At 39.5% G+C, this 27,008-nt stretch overlaps 1 protein-coding gene across 3 annotated transcripts; it reads left to right on the top strand.

Moving 5' to 3' along the window:
* Positions 1-2,107: 2,107 nt before the first annotated feature.
* On the top strand, positions 2,108-27,008 carry nt5c2a (5'-nucleotidase, cytosolic IIa). Of its 3 annotated transcripts, none has more exons than XM_074675717.1 (19): positions 2,108-2,181; positions 4,893-5,014; positions 9,015-9,053; positions 11,896-11,969; positions 13,613-13,730; positions 13,855-13,950; positions 15,411-15,502; positions 16,505-16,562; positions 16,646-16,739; positions 16,825-16,878; positions 17,029-17,112; positions 17,263-17,304; positions 19,012-19,119; positions 19,235-19,301; positions 19,696-19,866; positions 19,984-20,035; positions 21,707-21,767; positions 22,067-22,243; positions 24,154-27,008. In XM_074675717.1, exons 2-19 carry the CDS (start codon positions 4,914-4,916, stop codon positions 24,385-24,387), a joined length of 1,722 nt encoding a protein of 573 aa, XP_074531818.1. In that variant the 5' UTR covers positions 2,108-2,181; positions 4,893-4,913; the 3' UTR covers positions 24,388-27,008. The 3 variants fall into 3 exon arrangements, with proteins under 3 accessions (XP_074531818.1, XP_074531821.1, XP_074531819.1); XM_074675718.1 differs by having other exon boundaries at positions 2,121-2,181; positions 4,833-5,014; XM_074675720.1 differs by lacking the exon at positions 9,015-9,053.

Here is a 27,008-nt window from a genome sequence, read left to right as displayed (position 1 = left end):
GGGTCCCTTATCCAGGTCTACACTCCCTCTTGCCCACAACGCTCTGCTTGTGAAAGACGCCTGGTGCTCCCAGCCCAAGCGTGGCTCCAAATCTCTAGCCAGACTCTTCTCCTCTGTAGCCAGACTCTTCTCCTCTGTTGTGCCCAAATGGTGGAATGAATTACCTAACTCTATACGATCCACAGAGTCCCTTTCTACTTTAAGAGATGCCTGAAGACTCATCTGTCCAGGAATATTAGCCTCGTTTCCACCAGTTCAGTTTGTCCTGGTATGGCACGCATTTTGTGGCCTTTCCATTAACTAATTCCAGGACAGCTTGAATGTGCCTGTGCCACATGCCAATCACAAAGAAGATGAATTGCTGGATGTATTCCATCATTGCTCTTTGTTCACTGTTTTTTTTTAATCTGATTGTAAATAGGATTTTTGGACCCATGTAAACGGGGTTATAGAGACTTGGATGTGTCATAGATCAATCCAGTCCTGTCAGACCTGATTCGGAAGCAAAGAAATAGCATTTCTAAATCTATCTAGCAGAAAGGATCCAAGCTGTCCATCAAAAGTGTGCCTGCAGCTGATTGGCTGACATCAGGTTAACTAATGTAGAAGAGGAAAAGAACACCTTGCTCAGTTGAAATCACAACAAATCCTTTCTCAGGTTGGTCCTTCAGGTCAGTAACTGCTCAGAGAAACAGAGATTTGATCAAGCTGACTCCTCTTTCCATCCACAGTCAGCTCAAAGTCTGAACATAAACCTGATTCTGATCAGAACAAGCCGCCCTGCAATCTGGACACACTTCATAGTGAACTCTCTGAACTCACAGCAGGCTGTGACTTGATGTAGGGAGCATCTACAAAGGTCAAAATAAAAACAAAAGGAAACTTAAATATTCAGGAACATCAACCTAAATCTGTGTTGTTCTCACCTTAAAGCTTTCCTGTGGTTAGTCTTCAACTATCAGCACAGGAAGAGACATTCTGACTGTGTTTATAGCTCATAGCTTATTGACATCTTTTTAAAGGATAAGTTCGGTTAATACAGCTTTTACACTGTTTATAGAATGAAGTAGAACAAAATACTCACCCAGAAGGCTTTCCTGATCCAAGCAGCGCTTCGGGAGATATTTAGATCCAAAATCGTGCCGCGGACGTCCGTATAATGGGATCTATCAGGGCATAGACAGCGCCACTCCTAAAACTGCATTAATCGTCCAAAAACTCTTGTTTTTCACCAATATTCCATCATGGTCCGCTCCGGGTTAGTCCTCTGCTGCAGTCTGTGTCACTCCAGACAGCACTGTGTGGCTGTAATGACCTCTGAACTGACAAAGACTTTGTTTACGTTTGCCCCTCAAAGAAAGGAGAAAGTGGAGTCAGCTCTCCAGAGAGTACTGCACATGCGCGGAGGGGTAAATGTAAACAAAGTCTTCGTCAGTTCAGAGGTCAGTACAGCCACACAGCGCCGTCTGGAGTGACACAGACTGCAGCAGAGGACTAACCCGGAGCGGACCATGATGGAATATTGGTGAAAAACACGAGTTTTTGGACAATTAATGTAGTTTTAGGAGCGGTGCTGTCTATGCCCCGATGGATCCCATTATACGGACATCTGCCGCACAATTTTGGATCTAAATATCTCCTGAAGCACTGCTTGGATCAGGAAAGCCTTCTGGGTGAGTATTTTGTTCTATTTCATTCTATAAACAATGTAAAAGCTGTATAAACCGAACTTATCCTTTAACCCCCTAACTCCAAACCCCCTGATTTAAGAAGATGTACTCAGGACTCTAAGGAGATTTTAAACAAATGGCATTTTAATTTCACTGCCGTAGATTTACAGACTGATACTTTTACTTCTGCTTTCAAATTTTATCAAAGTAACTGAGCTGAAATATATTTCTACCCTTTTAACTGGATCAATAAATGATGAAATCAGACTGAGCATTGAAAGAGTAAATGAAATAAAGAATACAATCTTATGAGATAATTTAACAAAAGAACAAATGGTGGATAAGAATCCGTTTTGATTCACAGAGCCTGAATGATCTTCGCCCAGAGGGGGGCAGTAGTGTTACAAAGAGGGTACAGAGTGATTTTAGAAAAAGAAGAAGAAAGAGGAGGAGGAAAAGGAGACGCAGGAGGAAAAGCAGAGGAAGCTTGAGAGGCAGCGGTGAGCATACGGTGAGTGTCTCTGTATTTGTTGACTCTATGTGTCTGCTTTAACCCACTGCAGTCAAAATGTTTCACTGAAACGACAGTTTAAACTCCACTTAGCTATCAGTGTGTCCTGTCCTCAAATGTTTGCTTCGTGACATTACATGATTGTGCAGTTTGTTGTGGGAGCCGCTGGGTGAGTTAACAGCTGGTTCAGGAAGCGTCCCAGCTGTCTCAGACACATCCAAACCCAGTCCACTTTCCGTTAGTCTGAGGGCTAATTTTAACCAACTGCAGATAGTATCTGAGGTTTAAATGGGTTTACAGGGTACGCGGCTAACTTTAGCATGGCCTTGGTGTCTGGAAGGAGTATTGGCGCAGACGTTGGACCAAACCGTGTTTACATACGTGACACAGCTCTGTTATTGAGTTCCTCTGACCCCGGTGACAAAAGGTCTGCAGTGACTGTTTAGACAACAACATTAGGTCTAAATGTACGGAAGCGTATTGCATTCACTTAAAGAAAAAAAAAAAAAACAACTCAGGTTTTTCAGAGTAGTTTAGTCTTCGGTTTGTTTTTTTGTGGTAATTAATTTTGTTTTACTGATTAATATTTTTTATTGGTTTGTTTTTTGTTATAATTATTATATTGGTTTGTTTTGTGTTATAATTATTTCTGTTTTTATGAGTACTTTTTTGTGGTAAGTAATTTTGTTTTTCTGATTAATATTTTTTATTAGTTTGTTTTTGTTATTATTTTTTCTGTTTTTATGAGTAATTTTTTTGTGGTAATTAATTTTGTTTTTCTGATTTATATATTTTTTTATTGTTTTTTTTTTTATAATTATTATATTGGTTTGTTTTTTGTTATAATTATTTCTGTTTTTATGAGTAATTTTTTTTTGTTTGTTTTCAGATTACTTTTTTCCTGTTTTCTGAGTAATTTTTCCTGAAGTATTGAGATACTTAGAAATCCCGCGAGAACCTCCGACCTGCTGTTTTTGATGTGTGGTGGCTCCTGTGTCCTGCACGGATCAGAGATCCTGTTTGGCACATATATGCCTTATCCTTAACTTTCTACTGGCTTTCCAATGTAGAAGCAATGCATTTTTTTAATGCCACATCTTCGTCTATTCCTTAAGTATTACATTGAACAATAGGCTTATATAAAATATAAGGATAAAGTCGAAAACATAACAAGGGTATCATACCCTGTGTGTGGCTAATACCTTACCTTTACTGACCCGGTACAGACCGGTAGAACGCTAAGGATAAGGCATATATGTGTGGAAGAGGATCTCTGATCCGTGCGGGACACAGGAGCCACCACACATCCACGGTAGTCGTCCGCAGGTTGGAGGTTCTCGCGGGATTTCGAAGTATCTCGATACTTCAGGAAAAAAAATACCCCTAAAAACAGGAAAAAAGTAATAAAAACAGAAAAAAAATACTCATAAAAACAGAAATGATTATAACAAAAAACAAACCAATAAAAAAAATATTAATCAGAAAAATAAAATTAATTACCACAAAAATATACTCAAAAACAGAAATAATTATAACAAAAAACAAACCAATAAAAAATATTAATCAGAAAAACAAAATTAATTGCCACAAAAAACAAACCAAAAATTAAATTACTCTGAAAAACCTGAGTTGTTTTTTTTCTTCAAGTGACTGCAATACGCTTCCATATAAATGTGCCACAGTCTCATATAACCTGAGTATAGTGTGCCAGAGTCACACACTGCGAAAAGGAGGAGCCCAAATACAAGATACCATTCTACACAAATTATCAGTCATACAGAAAGATAATTTAATCGGAAATAAAGATTGAAATCTTGATATCAGAATTTCAAATCTAGAAATAAACAGCATATGAGAAGTATTCTCAAGAGCTGAAACAAGAAGAGTATGCTCATTTCGAGATTAAAACTGAAAACAAACTTACTGAAGATAAGCAAAAGTGTCTAATTTCTTTTTTTGTTGTTGTCCCAATTATAGCCAATGAAAGGGGACAAATACTATTAGAAAAAAGAAAAAGAAAAAAAAAAAGATATGACTACACCGTATTAGAGAACTTACCCTTCTGTTTCATAGAAAGTATGTTTGAACCAAAAACATAAAAAACATTTTGTAAATATCATCACCCATTAAAATGGGCCTTAGGATGTTTAACTGTATCAGTTGGGGTTTTGTTTGTCTGGTGTCTGCTCCTTATTGTTATTTCATATCTGAGCCATTCAGCTGGTTAAAATCTTTTTTCAAACAATGTAATTGGTGTAAGTCTTAAATCAAGAAACGTGAGGTGTAGGTTTGATTTTTGTGAGAGAATCTTTTAAGCTTATTTTAACTGCTTTTAATTGAATTTTAGGATCCCTGACTCATTGAGACAAAAATAACATTTCCGGGTTGTTGGTTCTTTGTACTAAAACCAGTATTAGACTGAATAAAGTTCTGTCTTGCAGTTTTAAATAAAGAAAATATACTTCATTGGTTCCCCAAGAGGTAAATTAATTATTTCCAGTAGTTTGTTGAAGCTTTCTCAGCAGAAACTTTTGAATCTGCGGTCAGCGGTAAACTCTTGCTCTTATCTCACTCCTGCTCAATCACTGCTGGAGCGCGCTTGGTCTCACTGCGTGTTTGGGTCTGATTACTCTCTTATCATTTCTTGGCAGAAGTCAGTGGTTAAACCACAGAGCTTTGAAGTGTTGAAAAGGTGGATCCTCTCCCCACAGAAACCCACTGTACGCTTTAAGATGACGACTTCATGGAGTGACCGTCTGCAGAACTATGCTGACCTTCCAGCTAACATGGATGGCGTGGCCATGAAGAAGTACCGCCGTGAGGCTCACCACAGGTTGGTGTCGGACTTCAGCTGAAAGAATCATAAACCTGGACCAGCCCAGTTTAGTTAGGGGCTAGTTGGACAGGTTGTGTAGTCCTTTAACCTTAATGTGGTGTAAAAAAAGCTACTGGTCATCAACCTATATTTACTGTATGATTACTGATATTGTACGGTCTTAAAGTTTATGCTTGCATGCTTCAGGCTGCACTGTAGTTGATGTGCTGAGTGTCTGAACTCATGCACTTCACAGTTTCTATTATGCATGAGTCCAGACACAAGGTACCTGAGTAAGGAAGGCTTTGAGTTCTGGGTAATGGAAATACACAATAGTGCTATTGATTGAGTTAATCCCAGCCTTCAACATATTTCTGAGGTAGGGAAGCAAGTTTTCTGTTAGTATTTATGAATTACACTGAAGCAAAAATGAAAAAAAAAAAACTGGTTACAAATTTATAAATCCGACAATGATTAGAAAAATGAAATACAACATAGAAAGAACATGCCTCAGTCCCATACAGCTGTTTAAATCTGTTATCTGTCCTTGTTTGTGAGCATGAGGGAATAGTCTCAGTAGCCCTGTTTACACGGGTAGTTTTACTCAATCTGATTGAAATCGATCAGATTAAGTGAATCTGATTTGATCTGTATATATGTAGTTTAAGTAAAGAGATCCACGTTCAATCTGCGTGTACATGGCCCTAGCTGAATCCGATTGTTTTTTTGCTTTTTTTACCTGCGCATTACGTCACTCTGCAACTACTTGTAAATGTGTAAGAGAAGAAGAGGTGTACTTCCTGTTTACCTCTGGAAAGATGGATCCACGTCGTGTTTTGTTGGGGACGCTTTTTGTGTCCAGTTTTTCTATTTGTCCTCCATGTTTGTTTTCGTTTGGCCGCGTGTTGCTCTGCGTACGTAACTTACATGCCTCTTTTGTACTAGGGAGTGCATGTGCAGACCAAACAATCCTGTCTATCAACCCAATCTGCTCCACTCAGCTGTTTACATGGAGCATGAAGTGGATTATTAGTCGTTGTAGACTACCTTTTACAATCTGACCTGAAATACAATCAGATCCGGGTGAATCAGACTGGCTAAGGTGTTCACATGAGGCATTTTAAGTCTGACTGACCTTTCAGTCTGATTGTAGATAGGATTTTTGGACCCATGTAGACGGGGCTAGTCTGCTTCACACAAACTCTTCCAACAATATGAATATCCTCTTTTAACCTTTTAACTTCCTGCTCAACTGTTGGGTAAAGCATGTTTGAGTCTCATTAAAAATATGTTGGACAGAGTAAAAAAAAAAAAATGAATTTTGTGTTTTTTGATCTTAGTGCCCCAACAACATAAAAAATACAATCATACATAAATAATAATAAAAAAATAGAAAAATAAATAAATATATTTTTCTTGAATGGAATGTTAAAGGTTAAAAAATTAGATACACTTTATATCCCTTGCATTTAAAAATTGAAAGTTCAAGGGTCAAAAGGAGAGGAAGTTAAAATGTTACATAGCAACTAAAGCCTCTCATAATATCAGTCTGTGCTTTAAGTTTCCTTGCCTGTCACACAGAATGCCACATGATGTATGTTTGATTGGTCTGCCCATCTCCACCCACTGAGAGCTTGTCTTATTGTGTGTATGTTGCTGTGCCTGTTCTCTGTAACACTGTGCTTTGTTTGTCTTCTGTTAAGCATTGAAGATCTTAAAGAAGGGTAATAGGAGTTCATGCATCAGTGTTTCTCCTCCAACCCTTTGATTCAAACAAAAGAAAAGGAAATCTGGTCAAAATTAATATCAAATACTCAGGAGGAGAAGAGTTTACAGCACCAAGGAGTCAGTGGGTGTTATCAGACTCATAGAGCTAACTTTCCTCTGATGATGGATTAGAAACACCAAATCCAGAATTTTTTAAAGTGAGAGGACAAAACTGTTTGTCTTCAGTTGAACTTCTGCATTTAGGAAAAACAAAACTCTTACTTCCTCTTATATTGAAGCTTGCATTGCAGCAGTGTGTGCCAAATGCTGGAACAGTTATCAGACGGCAGCAGAAACCTTAAGGCCTGAGAGCGAGATTGTTGTGTTACTCATTTTGGCTAGTTTAGAAAAACATTTCAACGCGTCTTCTTCATCTACTCAGGGCCTTTTTTATTTTCTCTTAGCGAGATAAAATCACAGATACATCTCAATAAAACGACATAATGTTCTATAAACACAGATCTTTAAAAAGGCCCATCTTGTTTTCTTTTTAAGCCTTGTTAAAGTGTCAGGTATTTCTTTTTACTGTTACACTGCAACAGTCCTAGTTGTGCCTTAGCTAATGAACACCAAGGAAAACTTTTCCTCTGCTTCCTAGACAGGGTGTAAAGGAGGGGTATCATACATTACAACTAAACAGAACAGAGCAGATTCATACTAATGTGTTGTAGAAGTTAGGGGTCGGAGAAAAGAATCATTTCAGGCTTTGTTTATAAGCTGGGTCAGAAAAAAGTTAGCGCTTTTATTCAGCAAAGGGTGAAATGTTTTTCCTCGACTTTCCACTAACATTATGTCAGATCCTCTGATTAAATCCTAAATCTGAAGCTCATTTGGCATGGATTTTTGGGGAAAATATGGCTCCTGCTGTAGTCTGTAGACATCATCATCATTCATTTTTTTATTTACTGGTGTTAAAGCTCTGCACTATAAATCACTTACCTTAAAAACATGGAAAAACTGCAATTTTAATCTTATCTGCACCCCAAAAATCATAAAACAACTGAATTTGAAGAAAAGCATATCGTTCCAGCCCTGGTTCAATTCCCTAAATCCGTCTGTTAAATGATGAAAATGGTCTGTTCTAAAGAAAACACAAGATCTTTACAGGATCCCAAATAAAACCTCCTGGAATGATGAGAACATCACATAAGGATCTTGTAAGTGGTTATGGCTTATAGCTCGCCCCCTGGACAGGCCGCTAGAAGGCTGTCCAATCACAGGGAGGAGTGTTAGAGCAGGGAGCCTTAAAGAGACAGCAGACAGAGGCAAAAACACCGCTAAATAAGGCTCTAGTTCTCATCGTGTCTCTTCGTCCTGGCAGACTACCTGCATTTGTTTATATCTGGCACGCTGCGCGCGTGGACTGATACACTAAGCGACGAGCACCTCGTAGCCAGCTGTGGCTTTGCAGCGGAGGTTGCGCCGTTTTACGACATGATGAGAACTAGAGCCTTATTTAGCGGCGTTTTTGTGTGAAAGTAACGTGCTGGAAATTATCTAAATAAAGTGTGAATACAGACCGATATCAGAGTTTTTCGGTGGGAGTCCGTTTATTTGTGTTTTTGGTCAAGTAAAATATAGCCCCGTCTGAGTGCAGAGGAAACCAGCAGAGGAGCAGGGAGGGGGTGTTTGGTGCATGTGCTCTGGGCTTCTGCTGCACAAAATCACTGCTGTAGGGGTAATTTCTGCCCTAAACCTTGTGATAGGACCCAACTTGTTCCATCCCGGAGTATCACTTTAAGTCTTCTTTAGATACAAGACACAATTTAATCATGACTAACTAAATACCACTTTAAATTATTATTATTATTATTATTATTATTATTATTATTATTATTATTATTATTATTATTATTATTATTATTATTATCAATAACAATAATAATAATAATAATTTGTTTTTATTTATTTTTTTCTATTCATTTATTTAAAAAAATAGGAATATTCTCACCTCTATACATTTCTATGTCCATAATTGATTTAAAATGAGATCATTGGCACCAAAAGCAGTTCTTTCTAAATTATTTCTAAGATGTAATCTTTCTCTTGAGTAGTGTGTGTGTTCTGTATGAGTAAAACTGGAGCAATGATGGTATTGTAGACATCAGGTCACTGAGGCAGGTCTCACTGATGTCAGGACAGATCAGCATCTTAACCTACTCCCTGACTGAGCAGCGTAATAGAGCCCTGTAGTAATTTAGTGCTAAGACTCATAACAGTGGTAATACTACGTGTATTCTCTATTACAAAGCTTGCCAAGGGATCTGGCTCAAAACCATCCAGCAATGAGGTACGACGTCCTTTTGTTGTTGAAACAAACTGTGAGTACTGACTAAATGAGTCTTCAGTTTGATGTCTTGGTGGATTGATTGCCCATCCAGCTCTCATAGGGCTCCATTCATACTGACACTGAGTGTGAGCTGAGTTTCCCCCTCTGTGGGGGCCACAGGTGGGGCTCATTGTGATTTTTTTTAAGTGTGAGCTTGCTCTGTTGCATTTCCCTTGATCCTTCATCTTTCCTGTAACCCTCATCTGTGACAGTCAATCTAAGTTCACCTCTCACCTCATCTGACCAGTGTGCAGTCTGAGCAGAGTCACAGATTATACGTTGAGGGTGTATAATCTGTGTTTCTGAAAATGGGCAATCAATACTGTTCACAATTTGGGGAAAAATAGTGAGCAGCAGTTTCAGGGATCAAGAAAGAGTCATGAAATCACAAACATCTTTTGCCCTGAAAACGTAGTTTCATGTGAAAATCCTTGGTTTATTGTGGTGGGTCTTATAGATTATCATAGTTGTTAAATTATATAAAATCTTAACTCTACCCACCCAATTAGTTTTCTGTAAAGTCTGGCCTAACTGGGATGTGTTTGCTGTTTTAGTCAGATCAATTAGGAGAATCAGGTCTGACGAGGATGCTGGGGCAGCAGTGGAAAGATCATCATTCTACAAGTCAAGCACCACTTACATGCCACACCGTAAAAACACTCCTTTCAACTAAATGTCCCGCATTATGATTAGAAGAAAAGTAATCCAGCTGCTCTGGAAAAAATGTTCAAGTACGACCTTAAAACAATCAGAATGACAAAAGTAAAAAGTATGAAATGCAGTAAAGCTTTGATTTGTGGTGAAATGAGCTGTTAAATGTATTTACTTTTCAACCAAAAGTTCCAGGAACTTTCAGATCCTGATCGATTTGTTGTATCGACACTTGAAAGGAGACAAAAGCAGCGGGCGAAGTTGTTTCCTAAAGCCCGTTTCAGGCTTTTTGTGAAGGCTTTGACTGGTTCAACAGCTGTCCATCTCTGTTGTCTAAAGCATGAAGACGGCAGAGATCGACCGGTGTTCTGGCTTAAAGACCCACCCTGCAAATCGATGACCTTCAGTAGGATGTACCCCTCTCAAACACTTTTATAACATTTTTAAACACTAATCTGATGAGAATATCTGGACACTTGTATAAAACTTAACTAGGAGGCATTCCCAGTGACTTTGTCTGGGTTTGAACAGCTGTTATAAACTGGATGTCCACTGACACGTTCAGCTGAAGGTCTCCAGTTTACAGGGTCACTCTTTAAACTGGAACACCTGTAGCTGACTGCCACAGTCACGCTATCGGGCTCAAAGAAGACCATTGTATAGGTCAGGCATGGGCAAACTACAGCCCGGGGGCCACATGCGGCCCGTTAAACGTTTTAATCCGGCCTGCCGAACTTGAAAAAATTAAATGAATAAGCCTTGTTGATGTTTTATTTTCCCTGCAATTCTGATGTTTTCTATATAGAGAGTTCACATTTAATTTTCAAAATATCACACAAACAATTTTGACACAATCTTTTATTATTTTTTGTTTTTTCATTTTTAAAACCAGGACAGAAAAAACGCGTTTTTCTGTAATTTTGTTTTTCTGTTTTGGTTTTAAAACAGAAAAAAAAAAACAAGTTAGTTTTTTAGATTTTGTTTTGAATCAGAATAACGAAAGAACAAACCATTCACGGATTAAAAATCCCATTATAATTCCATTCTCTCATATTCTAATTTTAATTTCAAAACAAAATCAAAACAGCGAAAAATAGACAGGTACTTGTTTTCTGATTTTTGATTTGAAGACGAAAAATTGAATAACAAGTTGTTATCCGTTTTCCGATTTTGGATTCTAGAACGGATATGGAATGAACGAATGATACCCTGATAGTTACCAAAGCACTCCATCCATCTGCTCCTGGTCCGGCCCCTTTGTTAAATGTTAGAACCCATTGTGGCCCACGAATCAAAAAGTTTGCCCACCCCTGGTTTAGGAGGTACTAAACCAAGTACATCACAGCTGGGGGTCATCTTATTGTGGGCAGAGGGAGGGAAATAAAAACACTATGGGTCTTCCACCAAATGGAAAAGTTCAGCTTGTAAGCCTTGCCTCCTTCAAAGTTCCTGGATCTCTTAAATGTACTACCCCTTAGTGAGGGTCGTTTTAAATCTAGTACCTTAAAAGAAAATTTGGACCCCAGCTCTTCTAGTTGAAAAACAAATCAGCACCTAGGGATAGTTCCTGGGGATAGTTCCTGCAGTTAAAAAGCTCAAAAAACTATCATTAGACATCATTAGACATCATTACCAGGCCAGAGCAGGATATCACTTTTGTAATTTGGAGCTGGAGCTCTTTATTTATTACTTAGAGGTTTCATGCAGTCAACGTTATTTTATTACAGGTTAGGACACAGGTATTTTATCTGAAGTACATATGTTAGACACTTTAATATTTTTAGTCATTATTTTGAACTGTTTGTACTTAAATGCTAATCTCTAGTCGGACTACAGGAAGTGTTTCAATGTGCCTCTGAACAGAAGTCTGTTGGCAGGGCTTCATCCCTTGTAGCTCTCACTGTGTGAACAACCAGCAGGTCTGCATGTCTGTGATGTTGTGTTTGTGAAGTTTAATCTGGTTGTGTCAGTAGATGGAGCTTTAGCTCTGATCCGTGTAAAGTCAGGAGAAAAAGAATATTTTGAGGAAAAGTAACACCTTACTGGTTTGTCTCCTCCTCACTCTTAAACAAAGGTGTGTTTTAAAAACCTAAACAGTGATGGATTAAACTTAATCAGCATTGTTTGACTGTGTGTTGTTCTCCTCTTCCAGAGTGTTTGTTAACCGAAGCTTGGCCATGGAGAAGATCAAGTGCTTTGGGTTTGATATGGATTACACTCTGGCAGGTATGTGTGTACTGAGCCTTTGGGGTGAGGCTTGTATACAGTGGGGAAAAAAAGTATTGAATGCGTCAACTTTGTTCTCATTACATTTATTTCCAAAGATGCAATTCAAACAAAATTTCTACCAGACATTGGTATTAACTCAAATGATCCACACATGAAAAGAAACCACAACATTCAGGTCCATAAATAATGATTATGTGGAATTAAGTACGATAACACAGGAAAAAAGTATTGAACACACCATGGAAAGGCTGTACTGTTGGGGCCATTATTCACAAGTGGAAGAAGCACCACCTTACCATCAATAGGCCACACACAGGAGCTCCTTGCAAGATTTCTGACCAGGGAGTCAGAAAGATAGTCAGAAGAGTACTCAACGAGTCAAGGACCATCCTGAAAGTGCTCCAGAAAGACTTGGAGGCAGCAGGTACAATTGTTACAGAGAAAACAATAGAATAGAATAGAATAGAAAATACTTTATTTATCCCCGAGGGGAAATTCAGGAGTCACCGCAGCATTTAAGAAAACAAAAGTAAGAAAGAGTATAGAAAGTACAAAAAAAGTCCATAAGAAATTAGATGACGACATCCCCCGTCCACCACTCGTCCACCTTTCTCCAGCCCAGCCAGTCTCCATTCCTCAAGAAAAGGCATGTAGAAGCTGGTTTAAAGTTTGCTAAACAGCATCTTGACAAGCCTGTAGAATACTGGGAGAATGTTGTCTGGTCAGATGAGACCAAAATTGAACTTTTGGGCTGTCATACTACAGACCATGTTTGGAGGAGAAATGGCACTGCACATCACCCAAAAAACACTACACCAACAGTGAAGTTTGGAGGTGGAAGCATCATGGCATGGGGTTGTTTCTCATCTCATGGTGTTGACAAACTTAATATAACTGACGGAGCAATGAATGGAGCCATGTATGGGGAAATTCTGGTAGCTGTCATTGCAAACAAAGGCTTCTCTACTTAGTATTAGATGAGACTCAGTTAGCGTGTTCAATACTTTTTTCCTGTGTTATCGTACTTAATTCAACATAATCATTATTTATGGACCTGAACGTTGTGGTTTCTTTTCATATGTGGATTATTTGAGTTAATACCAATGTTTGGTAGAAATTTTGTTTGAATTGCATCTTTGGAAATAAATGTAATGAGAACAAAGTTGACGCATTCAATACTTATTTTCCCCACTGTATGTGCAGTAATGTCTTAAATGTAATGGCACTTGGCATCAGATTTCTTACTTTTCTTACCAACAAAGATGTTGAAATGGTTGACGCCAGTTAACACTTACTGCATCCGGTTTCTCTCTTTCTAGAGCAGTGGTTTTCAAAATGGGTTGGAAAACACTGATAAGGGGAACATGAAATGCCTCTCACAATCAAAAACTTTCAGCTGCATATTTCATCCATTATTATACCAGTATAAACACTTAAAATGAAACCATGCAAACAGAAAATGTTTGATTATTTTGACTGTATTGTTCTGGTGTTAAATGCCAGATTAGCTGATTATCCCTCCGTGCTGCACAGAGCAGAAAACATGGCGTAAAGACAACCATTAGTACAGTCATATGTTAGATCAGTAGTTCTTTTGTTCACTGTCCTTATCGGGTCTCTGCTCCTGTCCGTTTCTCTAGTGTATAAATCTCCTGAGTACGAGTCTCTGGGCTTCGACTTGACAGTGGAGCGCTTGGTGTCCATCGGATATCCACAAGAGCTGCTTAACTTTGTATATGACCCCTCTTTCCCCACCAGGTCAGTTCACAAAGCTCTTTTTTGGTCTGCATCTAGGTTGAATATAGATTTAAAATCCAGCACTGAGGCAAAGTGTATTTTCTGTTTCTTATTTCCTCTTCTTCTGTCTCTCCATTCCCCACAGAGGTCTGGTGTTTGACACAATGTACGGCAACTTGCTTAAAGTAGACGCATACGGGAACATCCTGGTGTGTGTGCACGGATTCAACTTCTTAAGAGGGTGAGAGTTACATCCAACACTGAGCCGACAACATAAACTTGAACTGTACCAGAGGCTTACAACCTGAAAGTATCACTGGGCCAGTCCTCCTGTCTCAGTAATGTTTGTGTATGTGGTCAGCATGAATTCAGTCATGTTTTTAACCACCTAGTGGGAGCTAACAGAAGTGCAACTCAAATAACAAACTCTACTAGTGGATTTGAAAAGTCCTTTTTGGTTCAGGGACAGACTGTACTGAACGACACAAGTTTTCAAAATGATGAAGAAAGGAGCTTCATCACTCCCTTCACCTCATTAGCAGACACACTGGACCAAAGGAGAGTGTAAAAAAGGCGCACAGCCCTTTCCATTGAAAATATTGTAAGTAAAACATCTTAGCTGTGTGAGACAAACGATTGACATGACATCAGCAGATTTGTACACCTTTACTGGATTACGCAATTATTTTCATGAAGCCAGAGGGATGTTTTGACTTTTGCTGACTCATGTTACTGCATTTTTATTTCCAATCTTCATTTCATCCATCAATCAATAACTCAAAGAGTAATCGTATGTATACTTTCATTCAATATGAAGACAAGTGCTTTTGAAGTTCAACCACTGCAACGATGAAATTTGATTTCTCCTGTTCTGCTGGTGACGTTAAAGAGGGGGTATTCTGCTTTTTCGTATTTTAAACATGGATCTAAAGTAACAGTGCTGCTGCATGTTCACACTAAATGTGCAGTTTTTTAAACCTCTACGTTTTCATATGTTGAAATCACTGACTGTGTCTGTGAACTGATCAAAATGATCAGAATGGCTCAAATTTTCCAGAGATCTTCATGCCACTTGCAGAACTTAGGAAGTCATCACATAAGGATCTCCTAACTGATTTATTAAGTATTACAGTGGTGGGGCCTCAAATATCAGGGTCTGTCCATAGATCCACCCACAACAGGCCTTCAGGGGGCTGGCCAATCAGAGGGCAGGGGTTTTGTGAAGCAGGAGCTTTAAAGAGACAGCAGCTAAAAGGAAGTGTTCCAGAAGCTGGAATAAAGGTTTTCTAAAACACCAGAGTGAGAAAATTAGATTTTTTTTTAGCTATAAATCTTGTTAAACTGCTATGGGGCCAGAGGGACAGCGTAAAGAATAAAGAAGAACAACAATACCCCCTCTATAATGATTTGTTTTTATCACAGAATTTTCACCTTTTATGAGGACTGCATGAAAAAAAACAAATGCACAGCACTTTTTACAGGGTTCACATGACATCAGGAACATCGGCCTCATGTATGATCAGGGAGGTTTCTCCAAACGCCTGTGTCATTTCATTTTGTCTCTGTCTTTAAAACTTTCCTTTACCCTGTGACATTTTTCATCCGAGATAAAAGTACTAAAGAGGATACTGGACACTTTTTTGTACTATTTGATCAGACCCTCGATGTGCTTTCTTTAATTCTGCAACTCATTGTACACAGGCCAGACATCAGAGAGATGTACCCCAACAAATTTATTCAACGAGGAGACACCGACCGCTTCTACATTCTCAACACGCTCTTTAACCTGCCAGGTAAGAAAATGGATAAAGAAACAGTCTGCAATTTTAAGGGAAGAATAAGCTGCCTGACCATAACGATGCTACGAAGACATCATTCATCTTTATTAATCAGTCATCTTAATTATTTAACACATAATACAAACAACAGATGTTATCTGAAGGCGCTTTAAAATCAGAGCATCAGAGACCGTTCTCTGTTTTTTATGATTGTTAACAAAGAACCCAACATCAGGATAAGAGCAGATCTAGTCCACTCTTGAAAACTATTCTTGGTCATATTTATGGTAGTTTAAAGTATGTGTAGTGGCCAACTTAATTCGAATAAAAGGCTCCCTTGCCACTTCATAGCAGGACTTATTACTTCTGACTCAGATGCTCTTGATCCAAAGACGAAAGTGACACTGGTTCAAAGTTTCCAAAAAAGGTGAACACTTTTTATTCTTGAAAAAAACGGACATAAAGCTGAGGGTTACAAAAATAATTTGTCTGCTATCCTTCTTAAACAAAAATTGACATCCTCACAGTGTCAGAAAAACATTGCTCCTCGTCCTGCTTGAACATATATTTACTATAACTTAACTCCTCCTCAGACACAACAGACCATTACGACATTAGTCAACACTTTACGGAGGCCGTGGCTTAAAGAGCAACACATGAACACACAAACGGAGAAATGCTACTCTAATACTATATTTCAATACCAAATGTTAAAAAAAAAATTCAAAAGTTAAGAACTTATATTGTATTCTGTATTAGTGGCTTCAACAGTATGAAATCAGAATTATTTAAATAAACAAAAATAGAAGCATTCAATAACTCTTTTTGTTGTTTGTGGAGCACCTCAAGGTCTAACCTTCGGTCTCCTGCCTTTCTTTGTGTAGATATTGAAACCCACATTTCAGAAACAGCATCAGAGTCTCAAAAAATCATGTCTGTCTCTACATTGGTGTTGGTTGTACTGGATGATCGTCTGTCCATATTTCAGTCTCACTGACTCCCTTTGTTTCTCTTTAGAAACGTACCTCTTTGCTTGCCTGGTGGATTTCTTCAGTAACTGCTCCAGATACACCAGGTACTGCGTACGTGTCATGTTTGACCTTCAGAAGTCAATTCAGTGCTGACTCTTCAGTCAACCAGCTCTACCTGTGTTTGTAGTTGTGAGACCGGCTTCAAAGACGGCGACCTGTTCATGTCCTACAAGAGCATGTTCCAGGATGTGCGGGACGGCGTGGACTGGGTTCATTTCAAGGTAAACTCTTGACACACTCACCCTGTTTCCATGCTGCTGTAAGTCATTTCCATTTTTCTAAGCTCGGTGTCCGACTCGTCCACAGGGGTCGCTAAAGGAAAAAACAGTGGAAAACCTGGAGAAGTATGTGGTTAAGGATGTAAGTATCTCCGTACTTTGAGGGCTTCAGCTCTCCAAACCTGATTCTTGACTTAATGAGGGTTAGAGAAACTCTGCATATTTCTGAAGTAGGAGAGCGGTGTTCGTCTGATGTTTTAGGGTCTGATCTGTTTCCCTCCCCTCCGTTTAGCCCAAGCTTCCTCTTCTGCTCAGTCGCATGAACGAAGTGGCCAAAGTGTTTCTGGCCACCAACAGCGACTACAAATACACAGAGGTGAGATCAAAGTCCACAGTTAGACCTGATCATGAAAGCTTGGACTTGAAATTCTGAATTGTAGAATTTTTGAACGCTGTGTATAATTTCAAATATTGTTGAGTCCTGAGTTGTTGATCTATTTAAAATTACTTTCCTGTGTTCTCACAGAAAATTATGACCTACCTGTTTGACTTTCCTCATGGACCGAAGGTAACACAAACATTTCTTTACAGTATATATCTCAATTCATTTGAAAAAAGGAGGTGTCAGTCAGCAAAACTGAAATCTATGCCTTGTTTTAATTCAAAATTGCCCGATTAGACTTAAGATAAATGGCAAAATGAAAATCTGCCAATGGGGTAAGAATCTTCTACTTGTTGAGTTTCTTGTATTAAGAAATTATTCTTATTCCAAGACACAAAACACGTAATTTTTTTGTAACACCAGTGGAAGATCTTTTAGCATGCTTCTTTTAAAAAGCAATTCAGGAATTGTTTTTGTATCTGCTTTCTTTAAATAAGGCATTTTTTCCTGACTTGTCAGGTGAATGTGGCTCATATTAAATTTAGTAAGACAGTTTTTTGCTGGGAAATGACATAAACATGTGCTTAGACTTCAGTTTTTGCTGTGAGGGGACATATTATGTTTTTATCATATACAGTATCTTATTTTTTGTGTCAGACTTTCTTTACAAATGTGACCAATTTTCATTTCATTTAACCTTTATTAAACGAAATGAAATGAAAATTGGTGCTAGCTTGATGCTAGCATACATGGGAAATTCCATTTATATGCTGGAGGTTAGCATATATTGGTATAACTTTGGTTTTAAATCAGAATTCCACTTTCGTCACACAAACTTATCACAGTTAGTCTCTGCTACTCAAAACTCTAAATGTTCAAATACTAACGGACAAATGTCTGCCAACACGAAAATACAATAAAACTTATATGCGGGCTATAGCTCAAATTATTGATATTACCACTTCAAGACACTAGATGGTCCACTTCAGTCAAAAAACATATAACTAAACAACAAATCAGCGTCAGGTGACGTGTGATTTTTATTTATTCTTACTTAAATATGTCCAGAGATATCCAGATCCCTTGACTAGTTTCAGATGTATTTAATTGTAAACCCTTTGTTAGCTCAATAAAATGCTGTTTTGTTTTGTTTTTCAGATTCAGATTCAGACAACTGTATTTATCCCACAAGGGGCAATTCATTTATAGCTTGCCAGTGTATATGCATTCGTTCAGTTTCATCAAGGAAACATATTTAAGCAGGCATGGGACAGATAGAGATATCAGACATTATTAGTAGCCTACATATGCAAATCGTAGAGCAAGATAAAAACAAGGTAAGATAAAGTTTAAAAAAAAGAAAATCTCTGTAAAAACTTTAAAAACAGCGAGAAAGCAGATAAGACAAGGAATAAATGTCCTCAAGAAATAGTCATTTAAAGTGGGTGCAGTCTGTATTTAGGAGCTTAATAGCAGAGGAAATGAAGGACTTTGATTGGTGATTAGTTTTCCTTTGGGGCACAATTCCTTTTCCTATTCCAATTCCCTTTTTCTTAAAATATATATATATTTTTTAAATTCACATCCTTGCGCCACTTCCTTCTGACAGTGGAGGGGGTCTCAGAGTGGAGCCTCCAAGAGAGTTGACTGAGAGTGGAGCTCTGCAGATGGACCCCTCTCACTATTATCCCTAAGAGGACTTCCAAGAAGCTGTCTTAAAAGGACAAAAGAAAGTGATTGTTTCAGAAACGAGGCTAAGCTGCAGCCGTAGTGGGATGATTTATTAAATGGTTTCTTTTAGAGTCCCTGAATAAATATATAGAGTATGAAGTTAAAAGTGATAGGAGCTGAACTCATAAATGAAGTTTTCTGTCTCTGTGTTGTTCATTAAAGCCGGGTACACCCCATCGACCATGGCAGTCCTACTTTGACCTGATCCTGGTGGACGCTCGAAAGCCCTTATTCTTTGGAGAGGGAACAGTGCTACGGCAGGTCGACACTGTGAGTGAATGATCAGAGGCTGAATGATTGAAACAGCCTGATCTTTGTTTGAATCAAACACTATTTCAGAGTTGTATATGACCGTGTGGCTCAGACCTTTTCTGTTTTATCTCAGACCACAGGTCGGCTAAAGATTGGCACTTACACTGGACCTCTGCAGCATGGTATCGTCTACTCTGGAGGTAAAAAAATACATAAAAGACATTAAAAAAACGTGTTTTTCTCATTGTAACATCCCAACAAAAAAATCACACGTGATATTTGCTCATTGCAGCGCATCAGCTCTCACATCAGTGGTCACATGATCAGATTTCTACTCAGTTTAAATAAAGCACAGTGTTCGCTCTCCATCAACGCTGAGGAGCAGCAGTGAAAATTATGGGCTGACTTTTCAAAACACTCGTTAAACTTGCATCGTGGACAACATCAGTGCTTCCAACGTGTAATGTGACCCTCTGTGTACGGGAATGTGGGCCCATGTTATGGCTCCAGACTGTTTACTGCAGGCTGTACATGAGGAATGCCACCATCGTTCATCACCCTCCTCTCTCTGAAGTGTCGTATTTGTGCTCTCAGGTTCCTCAGACATCGTGTGTGACCTGCTGGGCGCTAAAGGAAAAGACATCATCTACATCGGGGACCATATCTTTGGTGACATTCTCAAATCTAAGAAGCGACAGGGCTGGAGGACCTTCCTGGTGATCCCCGAGCTGGCTCAGGAGTTACATGTGTGGACTGACAAGAGCTGTGAGACTCCACACTAACACACACAGACACACTCAAAGACACACACGTTGGTTTGAACCACAAGTTAGAAATGATACATCCAAATAACCAGCCCTCATGCCGGTCGATGTTTTTCAGCCATATTTGAGGAGCTTCAGTCTCTGGAGTGCTTCCTTGCAGAGCTTTACAAGTAAGTGATGTGATGTGTGTGTGTGTGTGATGTGTGTGTGTGTGTGTGTGTGTGTGTGTGTGTGTGTGTGTGTGTGTGTGTGTGTGTGTGTGTGTGTGTGTGTGTGTGTGTGTGTGTGTGTGTGTGTGTGTGTGTGTGTGTGTGTGTGTTTAGCTGTTAGGTCTTTGTAATGTCCTTTATGCACATTAAAGACTGTAAGGAGGGAAAATGGACAAAAACAACTGGTTTATTACACTAAAGGTTACAGTGGGTCCTTGTATAATAAATAGCCTAAAAAGTTATGACTGTGGGGTCAGAGGTATCCAATACCAGAGGATTTTCTGTAGGTGATGTGTTTCCCACCAGTTATTTAAAGTCTCGGCTGTTGGTGACTGTCTTTACACAACTTCATACAAATTAAATTCCCTCTGGTGTGGAAAACAAACACACATGGAACAGGACCTGAAAGTGATATTTTTTAAGGCTAAGTTTGTGATCCATACAAACTAGACGTGAACATGTGCAGCAGGAAAAGTCTGACAAGTGTTAACACAATTTGGAGCAAAGAGGAATTGTTGACACAGGCGGTGAGATGGTCTGAGCCAATCAGAGGGAAGTGGGTTTGTGGAGCGGGGAGCCTTAAAGAGACCACAGACTCCGGGTGGGAACAACTTGGGTCCTATCACAAGGTTTAGGGCGGAAATTACCCCTACAGCAGTGTTTTTGAGCAGAAGCCCAGAGCGCTCGCACCAAACACCCCCTCCCTGCTCCTCTGCTGGTTTCCTCTGCACTCAGACGGGGCCATATTTTACTTGACCAAAAACACAAATAAACGGACTCCCACCGAAAAAATCTGATATCGGTCTGCATTCACGCTTTATTTAGAGAATTTTCAGGGCGTTACTTTCACACAAAAACACTGCTAAATAAGGCTCTAGTTCTCATCCTGTCGTAAAACGGCGCTACCTCCACTGCAGAGCCACAGCTGGCTACGAGGTGCTTGCTGCTTAGTGTATCAGTCCACACGCGCGGCGTGCCAGATTTAAACAAACGCAGGTAGTCTGCCAGGACGAAGAGACACGATGAGAACTAGAGCCTTATTTAGTGATGTTTTTGTGTGAAAGTAACGCTCTGAAAATTCTCCAAATAAAGGGTGAATGCAACCTGATATCAGATTTTTTCGGTGGGAGTCTGTTTATTTGTGTTTTTGGTCAAGTAAAATATGGTCCCGTCTGAGTGCAGAGGAAACCAGCAGAGGAGCAGGGAGGGGGTGTTTGGTGCGAGCGCTCTGGGCTTCTGCTGCACAAAAACACTGCTGTAGGGGTAATTTCAGCCCTAAACCTTGTGATAGGACCCAACTTGTTCCATCCCGGAGTTTCACTTTAAATCATGTGGGGCTACTACGAGGACACCAGAGCGACAGAATAAAGCTTAAAAAAAAGCACCATACCCCTCTTTAAGCTTCAGCCCTTTAACTGATATGCTACAATGAAGCATCACTAAGCTTACATATATTTTTAGTATGGACTGTCTGTACTCTCTGATGACTGAGACCTCCAGGTTGTATGATCAGTTGTCGTTATGAGACACATGAATGCAGCATGTCAAATAATCTCACAGAAAGGCTTTAGCAAGCCTCCAGCAGCTAAAAGGAAAGTTTTATCATGGTACTCTTACACATTCTGTCTCCAGGCATCTTGACAGCAGCAGCAACGAGAGGCCAGACATCAGCTCACTGCAGAGACGGATTAAGGTGGGACTTCCTCTGACACACACAAACCTCTAAAAGTCTCCTCCGGTTCATGAACCACAAAGTTAAACAGTCAGGACTTTAAAAATCAACTTAAGTTGATCGTGCAGCAAGTGTCTGTTCATTCAGATTCAGATTCAACACTTTTCATATGAGCTGGATGTGAAACTAAAATGAGAAGAGTCATGTTGAGGTTAAAGTTGTCATCTTTTAAAAACTGTTTATCATACAGTTTGAGAAACGGTTTCAAGTAAAAAGATTAAACATCAGAACTTGAATGTTTTCCTCATTGTCCTCTCCAGAAAGTGACCCATGACATGGACATGTGCTACGGCATGATGGGAAGTCTGTTTCGCAGTGGTTCCCGACAGACGCTGTTTGCCTCTCAGGTGATGCGCTACGCCGACCTGTACGCCGCCTCCTTCATCAACCTGCTGTACTACCCGTTCAGCTACCTCTTCAGAGCTGCTCACGTGCTGGTGAGAGCCGCTTCTACCTTCTCTCAGAGTCGAGTCTCACTCTTTCATACTCTCAAATGTTTTTCTGTTACTGCTGATATTTAAAGAGGGGGTGTTGGGCTCTTTGAGTCTGTAGACTGTCCCCTGTAGGGCTCTCTGATTGGTCAGCCCTCTGGAGGCCTGTAGGGGGTGGATTTATGATCAGACCTTGGTGTTTGAGGCCCGTCCCTCTGATATACAGTGGGGAAAATAAGTATTGAACGAGTCAACTTTTTTCTCATCACATTTATTTCCAGAGATGCAATTCAAATGAAATTTCTACCAGACATGGGTATTAGCTCAAATAATCCACACATGAGAAGAAATCACAACGTTCAGGTCCATAAATAATGATTATGTGGACTTAAGTACAATAACACAGGAAAAAAGTATTGAACACGCTAACTGAGACTTATCTAATACTTAGTGGAGAAGCCTTTGTTTGCAATGACAGCTTCCAGACGCTTCTTGTATGCTTTAACTAATCGCCCACACTGCTCAGGTGTGATTTTGGCCCATTCCTCTGCACAGATTGTCTTTAAATCTGGAATATTCTTTGGTGCCCTCTGGTGAACCCTTTTCTTTAGTTCTTTCCACAAATCTTTATCATCCTGGTGGATGGCAGCAGATTCATATCAAGAATTTCCCCATACATGGCTCCTTTCATTGCTCCGTCAGTTATATGAAGTTTGCCAACACCATGAGATGAGAAACAACCCCATGCCATGATGCTTCCACCTCCAAACTTCACTGTTGGTGCAGTGTTTTTTGGGTGATGTGCAGTGCCATTTCTCCTCCAAACATGGTCTGTAGTATGACAGCCCAAAAGTTCAGTTTTGGTCTCATCTGACCAGACAACATTCTCCCAGTATTCTACAGGCTTGTCAAGATGCTGTTTAGCAAACTTTAAACCAGCTTCAACATGCCTTTTCTTGAGGAATGGGCTGAGCGTCCTGAGGGCCTTGCCGGTGGAGTGCATTGCCTATTGTTTTCTCTGTAACAGTTGTACCTGCTGCCTCCAAGTCTTTCTGGAGCACTTTCAGGGTGGTCCTTGGCTCGCTGAGTACTCTTCTGACTTTCTTTCTGACTCCCTGGTCAGAAATCTTGCAAGGAGCTCCTGTGCGTGGCCTGTTGATGGTAAGGTGGTGCTTCTTCCACTTGCGAATAATGGCCCAAACGGTGCTGACTGGAATATTCAGGTGCTTTGATATAAGTCTGTAACCAGTTCCATTCTGATGCTGAGCAACAATCAGGTTGTGAATGTCTTCAGAGAGCTCTTTGTCTTTACCCATCATGAGGTGTGTGGTATTTAAATGCTTGGTGAAAAAAAACAACCTTTTTTATAGGACCATCAATTTGCTCTAGCCCAGCTGATGTTGGTTTGCACTAATTGGAAGTTCAAGTAATAATTACTGACAGATTTCAGGTGGTATGGTGCATTTCCTTGCCAAAGTATGCAGCCTTTCTATGGTGTGTTCAATACTTTTTTCCTGTGTTATTGTACTTAAGTCCACATAATCATTATTTATGGACCTGAACGTTGTGATTTCTTTTCATGTGTGGATTATTTGAGTTAATACCAATGTCTGGTAGAAGTTTTGTTTAAATTGCAGCTTTGGAAATAAATGTATCAAAAGTTGAGTCCTGTGAAGATCTTGTGAAAAATTTGGGCTTTTTTTTTTAGAACAGACTGTTTTGATAAGTTCACAGACAGATTCAGGGATTTCTACAGCACATGAAAATGCCACGGTCTGAAAATCTGCACAGTTTAGTTTGAGCATCCAGCATTGTTACTTCATATTCATGTTTAATATGTGGGAAAGCACGACACCCCCTCTTTAAGGCCACTATTTACCTCAACTATCCCCTCTTTAAAAAATCTCTTTCCTCAGATGCCCCATGAGTCCACGGTGGAGCATGCACACGTCAACATCATCGACACTGAGTCACCGCTGGCCACACGAAACCGCCACGACCTCGACCTTAAGGAGATTGAGTGCAAACGGCACCAGCTGACCCGATCCATCAGTGAGATCCAGCCTCCACACTTCTTCCCTCAGGCTCCACAGGAGATCACCCACTGCCATGACGAGGATGATGATGAGGAGGAAGAGGAGGAGGAATAGATAGAGGTAGAAGATGGCATTCTGTCAGTAGATGGTGTGGCTGTAAAAGCTGCTGTCATTACTTCTGACTGTCATAGCTACACTTTAAAGGACGGGAACTCTGTGTCTACTGATGTCTGACCTGAAAATCACTGACTGGAGGTTTAAAGAGGTCCTGACTCTGATAACTTTATCCGTCCCAAAATTAAAGAGAGATCCAAAGATATTTGAGGAGATAAAATTTAAAAAAAGGATTCCAAGATGCTCCATGGTACAACCTGTCTCACTTCAGTAGAAAAGCTGTTAGTTTTAGGAATCCCTGAGTTTTATTTTGAAGGGATTTAACTGCTTCAGTACGGGAAATGTAACCATTTCTCTGCCATGCTGCTTTGAATCTGATTTTATCCATAGCTTACATATATTGACTGCCAAGCAGCATTAGTCAGATGCGTTCTGGGACCATGTTGTCTTTGAGGTGTATTTAATGTCCACCCCATATGAATACAGACTTTAAAAAAGGTGGGTTTTACTTCAACAGAAAAAAGGGTTAAAGCTGTTTGAAGTATCTAAACAAACATGTGATGTGTGCTTGACTCCACGCTGCAGAACGCTGAGTGATGAGCTTCCATCCTCGTATCAAGAAAACTTCAAAACCAAAGGGAAGGAGAGTTTTTACTTGAAAATGTGACCTTGGTTTCTTTATTCAGTGAAACCGGCTCATTAAATGGTTCGACGTTGTAGAGTTAGAAACACTTCCTGTGTTGCTCTAAAGTCACAGACAGGAAATGTTTTGACATACCACATCCTGTTATCGGAGGTACCCTGTAAATCCCCTCATCTTTCTCTCGACAAAGGGACCACATTTCCCATAAGCCTCAGAATCAAAAACAGTCGTAATTTCAGGTCATGCCTGGCTGCACTGGGATGGTTTCTAAAGTTACTGCAGAAGAAGCACAGATATTTTACCCAGTGCAGTGTTTGCTAAACGGTTACTGATTGATACATTTATCTAACATGAAGGGTGAAAAGTTTAGAGGAGATAATCAGTTACAGCTCTTTGGTAGGTCAAGATGACAAACCATTTATTTTTGAGGTAAGCGCCTTAATACAAGGACGCCTACATTTCAGAGGAACATCAGAAACCCACCGTGATGTTTAATGACTTAATTTTTGGTTTTGGTCTAAATGTAATGTGCTGAGACAGAAACAACATTTAAATATATCACTTCAACAATCTCGATTTTTTTACTTTTCATCAAAATGAAAGGTGTCAAATTAAAGTCAAATTTTACTTTGACTGAAACTTCTTGGCCAGCCTGAAGCTAAATCCTGATCTCTAATTTAATACTACCTTAATGATGGTAATAGATGGATCAGTCAAAATGTCAACTTCTTGTTGAGAAAACAGAAAATTAGATGAATCACAAAAATAATATTAAGAAAAAAATCTAAGAGTCTTTGAGCATTTTTCTTTATCATACAGAATCTGCTGTGCTCTGCTGCTCTGTCTGCTGTAAACATGCTGTAAACATGCTGTAAAGAAGCTGTAAACAAGTTGTAAACAAGCTGCTGTGCTGTCATGGAGAGAAACTTCTCTCTGACACTCTGACGTCCTCCCACAGACTGCAGACCTGATGAGGTGTATTGTTACGTATGTTTTGTGCTGATGGATGCTCTCTGTGAGTTTTTTGTTACCATGTTGATTTTTAAGGACCTGTTAAGTGCCACAGAGAATGGCCTGTGACTCTGACCGCTGGATCTACTGAAGACCATGGAAGCCTTTTTTCTGACTGATTTGTTGATGTGCCGTTAGAGATTGAAATGTTGAAGCTGCCTCTTTAAAGCTCTTTAATTTTTAAAGGAGTTTGAAACTCTTGATGTGCTCTAAGGAACGGTTGGTTTGACCTTTACATTTCTGTCCGGCTCAGTGTGGGAGTAAAGTGTCACTCTGCTGCTGTGGAAACATGTCACAGAGTGGGTCGTGTTTCTGTGTGGGACAGGTGATGTAAACGTGTCACAGTGTCATATTCAGATAACTTGAGAGAGATCTGTTGCGCATGCTGTTGAACGAGAGGGCTGCTGAGATAATCAAACATCATCCAGTGTGAAGTGAACCACATGAATCTTTCTCATTGCTACCTGTAATAGCTAATGTACGGAAGCCCTGTGCAGACATGCATTCACACACTTTATTTATGCTATTTCCCATTGTAAGGTTATTTCATTTCTTTTGTCATCACCACATAATCACAACTCAAAACAAAACTTCTTTAATCTGATTGGTTTGAGCGTGGCGGCTTGTGGTCTGTTCTGTTGCAGTCAGCAGACATTTTTTTTTTTTCTAAAAAAAAAGGAAAGGATTCCACATAATAAGCTTTTTAATCTAAAGATAAAAAGATAAACACATCCATTACCCAAGTGTTGTACCAAGATATCAAAGAAAAAAAAAAAAACAAGTTCTGAGAGCCCAATAAACAAGTAAACAGACTGACTGGATGCATGCCCACTTTGGGTTTCCGTATTCCGCATGTGTTTCTTTTTTGTTGCTGTTTTTTGATGGACTGAGTTGTTGATTTTATTTTGAAGTGAGAGAAATAGCAGCACTGCTGCAGTTAAAACAGTTTTTGGTCATAATTCATGTT

This window comes from Halichoeres trimaculatus, unplaced genomic scaffold (genome assembly GCF_033239565.1).
Source record: "Halichoeres trimaculatus isolate MK-OKI-2021-1 unplaced genomic scaffold, fHalTri1.1 fHalTri1_scaffold_8, whole genome shotgun sequence".
NCBI lineage: Eukaryota > Metazoa > Chordata > Actinopteri > Labriformes > Labridae > Halichoeres > Halichoeres trimaculatus.
Note: the sequence above shows the minus strand (reverse complement) of the source record. Positions and strands in the feature narration are given on the sequence as shown.

What these genes read in the sequence shown, in the direction of transcription:
- nt5c2a (XM_074675717.1), top strand. Translation starts at nt 4,914, where the DNA reads ATGACGACTTCATGGAGTGACCGTCTGCAGAACTATGCTGACCTTCCA. An exon ending in CGCCGTGAGGCTCACCACAG is followed by an intron (nt 5,015 to 9,014) that starts GTTGGTGTCGGA and finishes TCTATTACAAAG; the next exon opens with CTTGCCAAGGGATCTGGCTC. An exon ending in TGCTACGGCAGGTCGACACT is followed by an intron (nt 19,120 to 19,234) that starts GTGAGTGAATGA and finishes GTTTTATCTCAG; the next exon opens with ACCACAGGTCGGCTAAAGAT.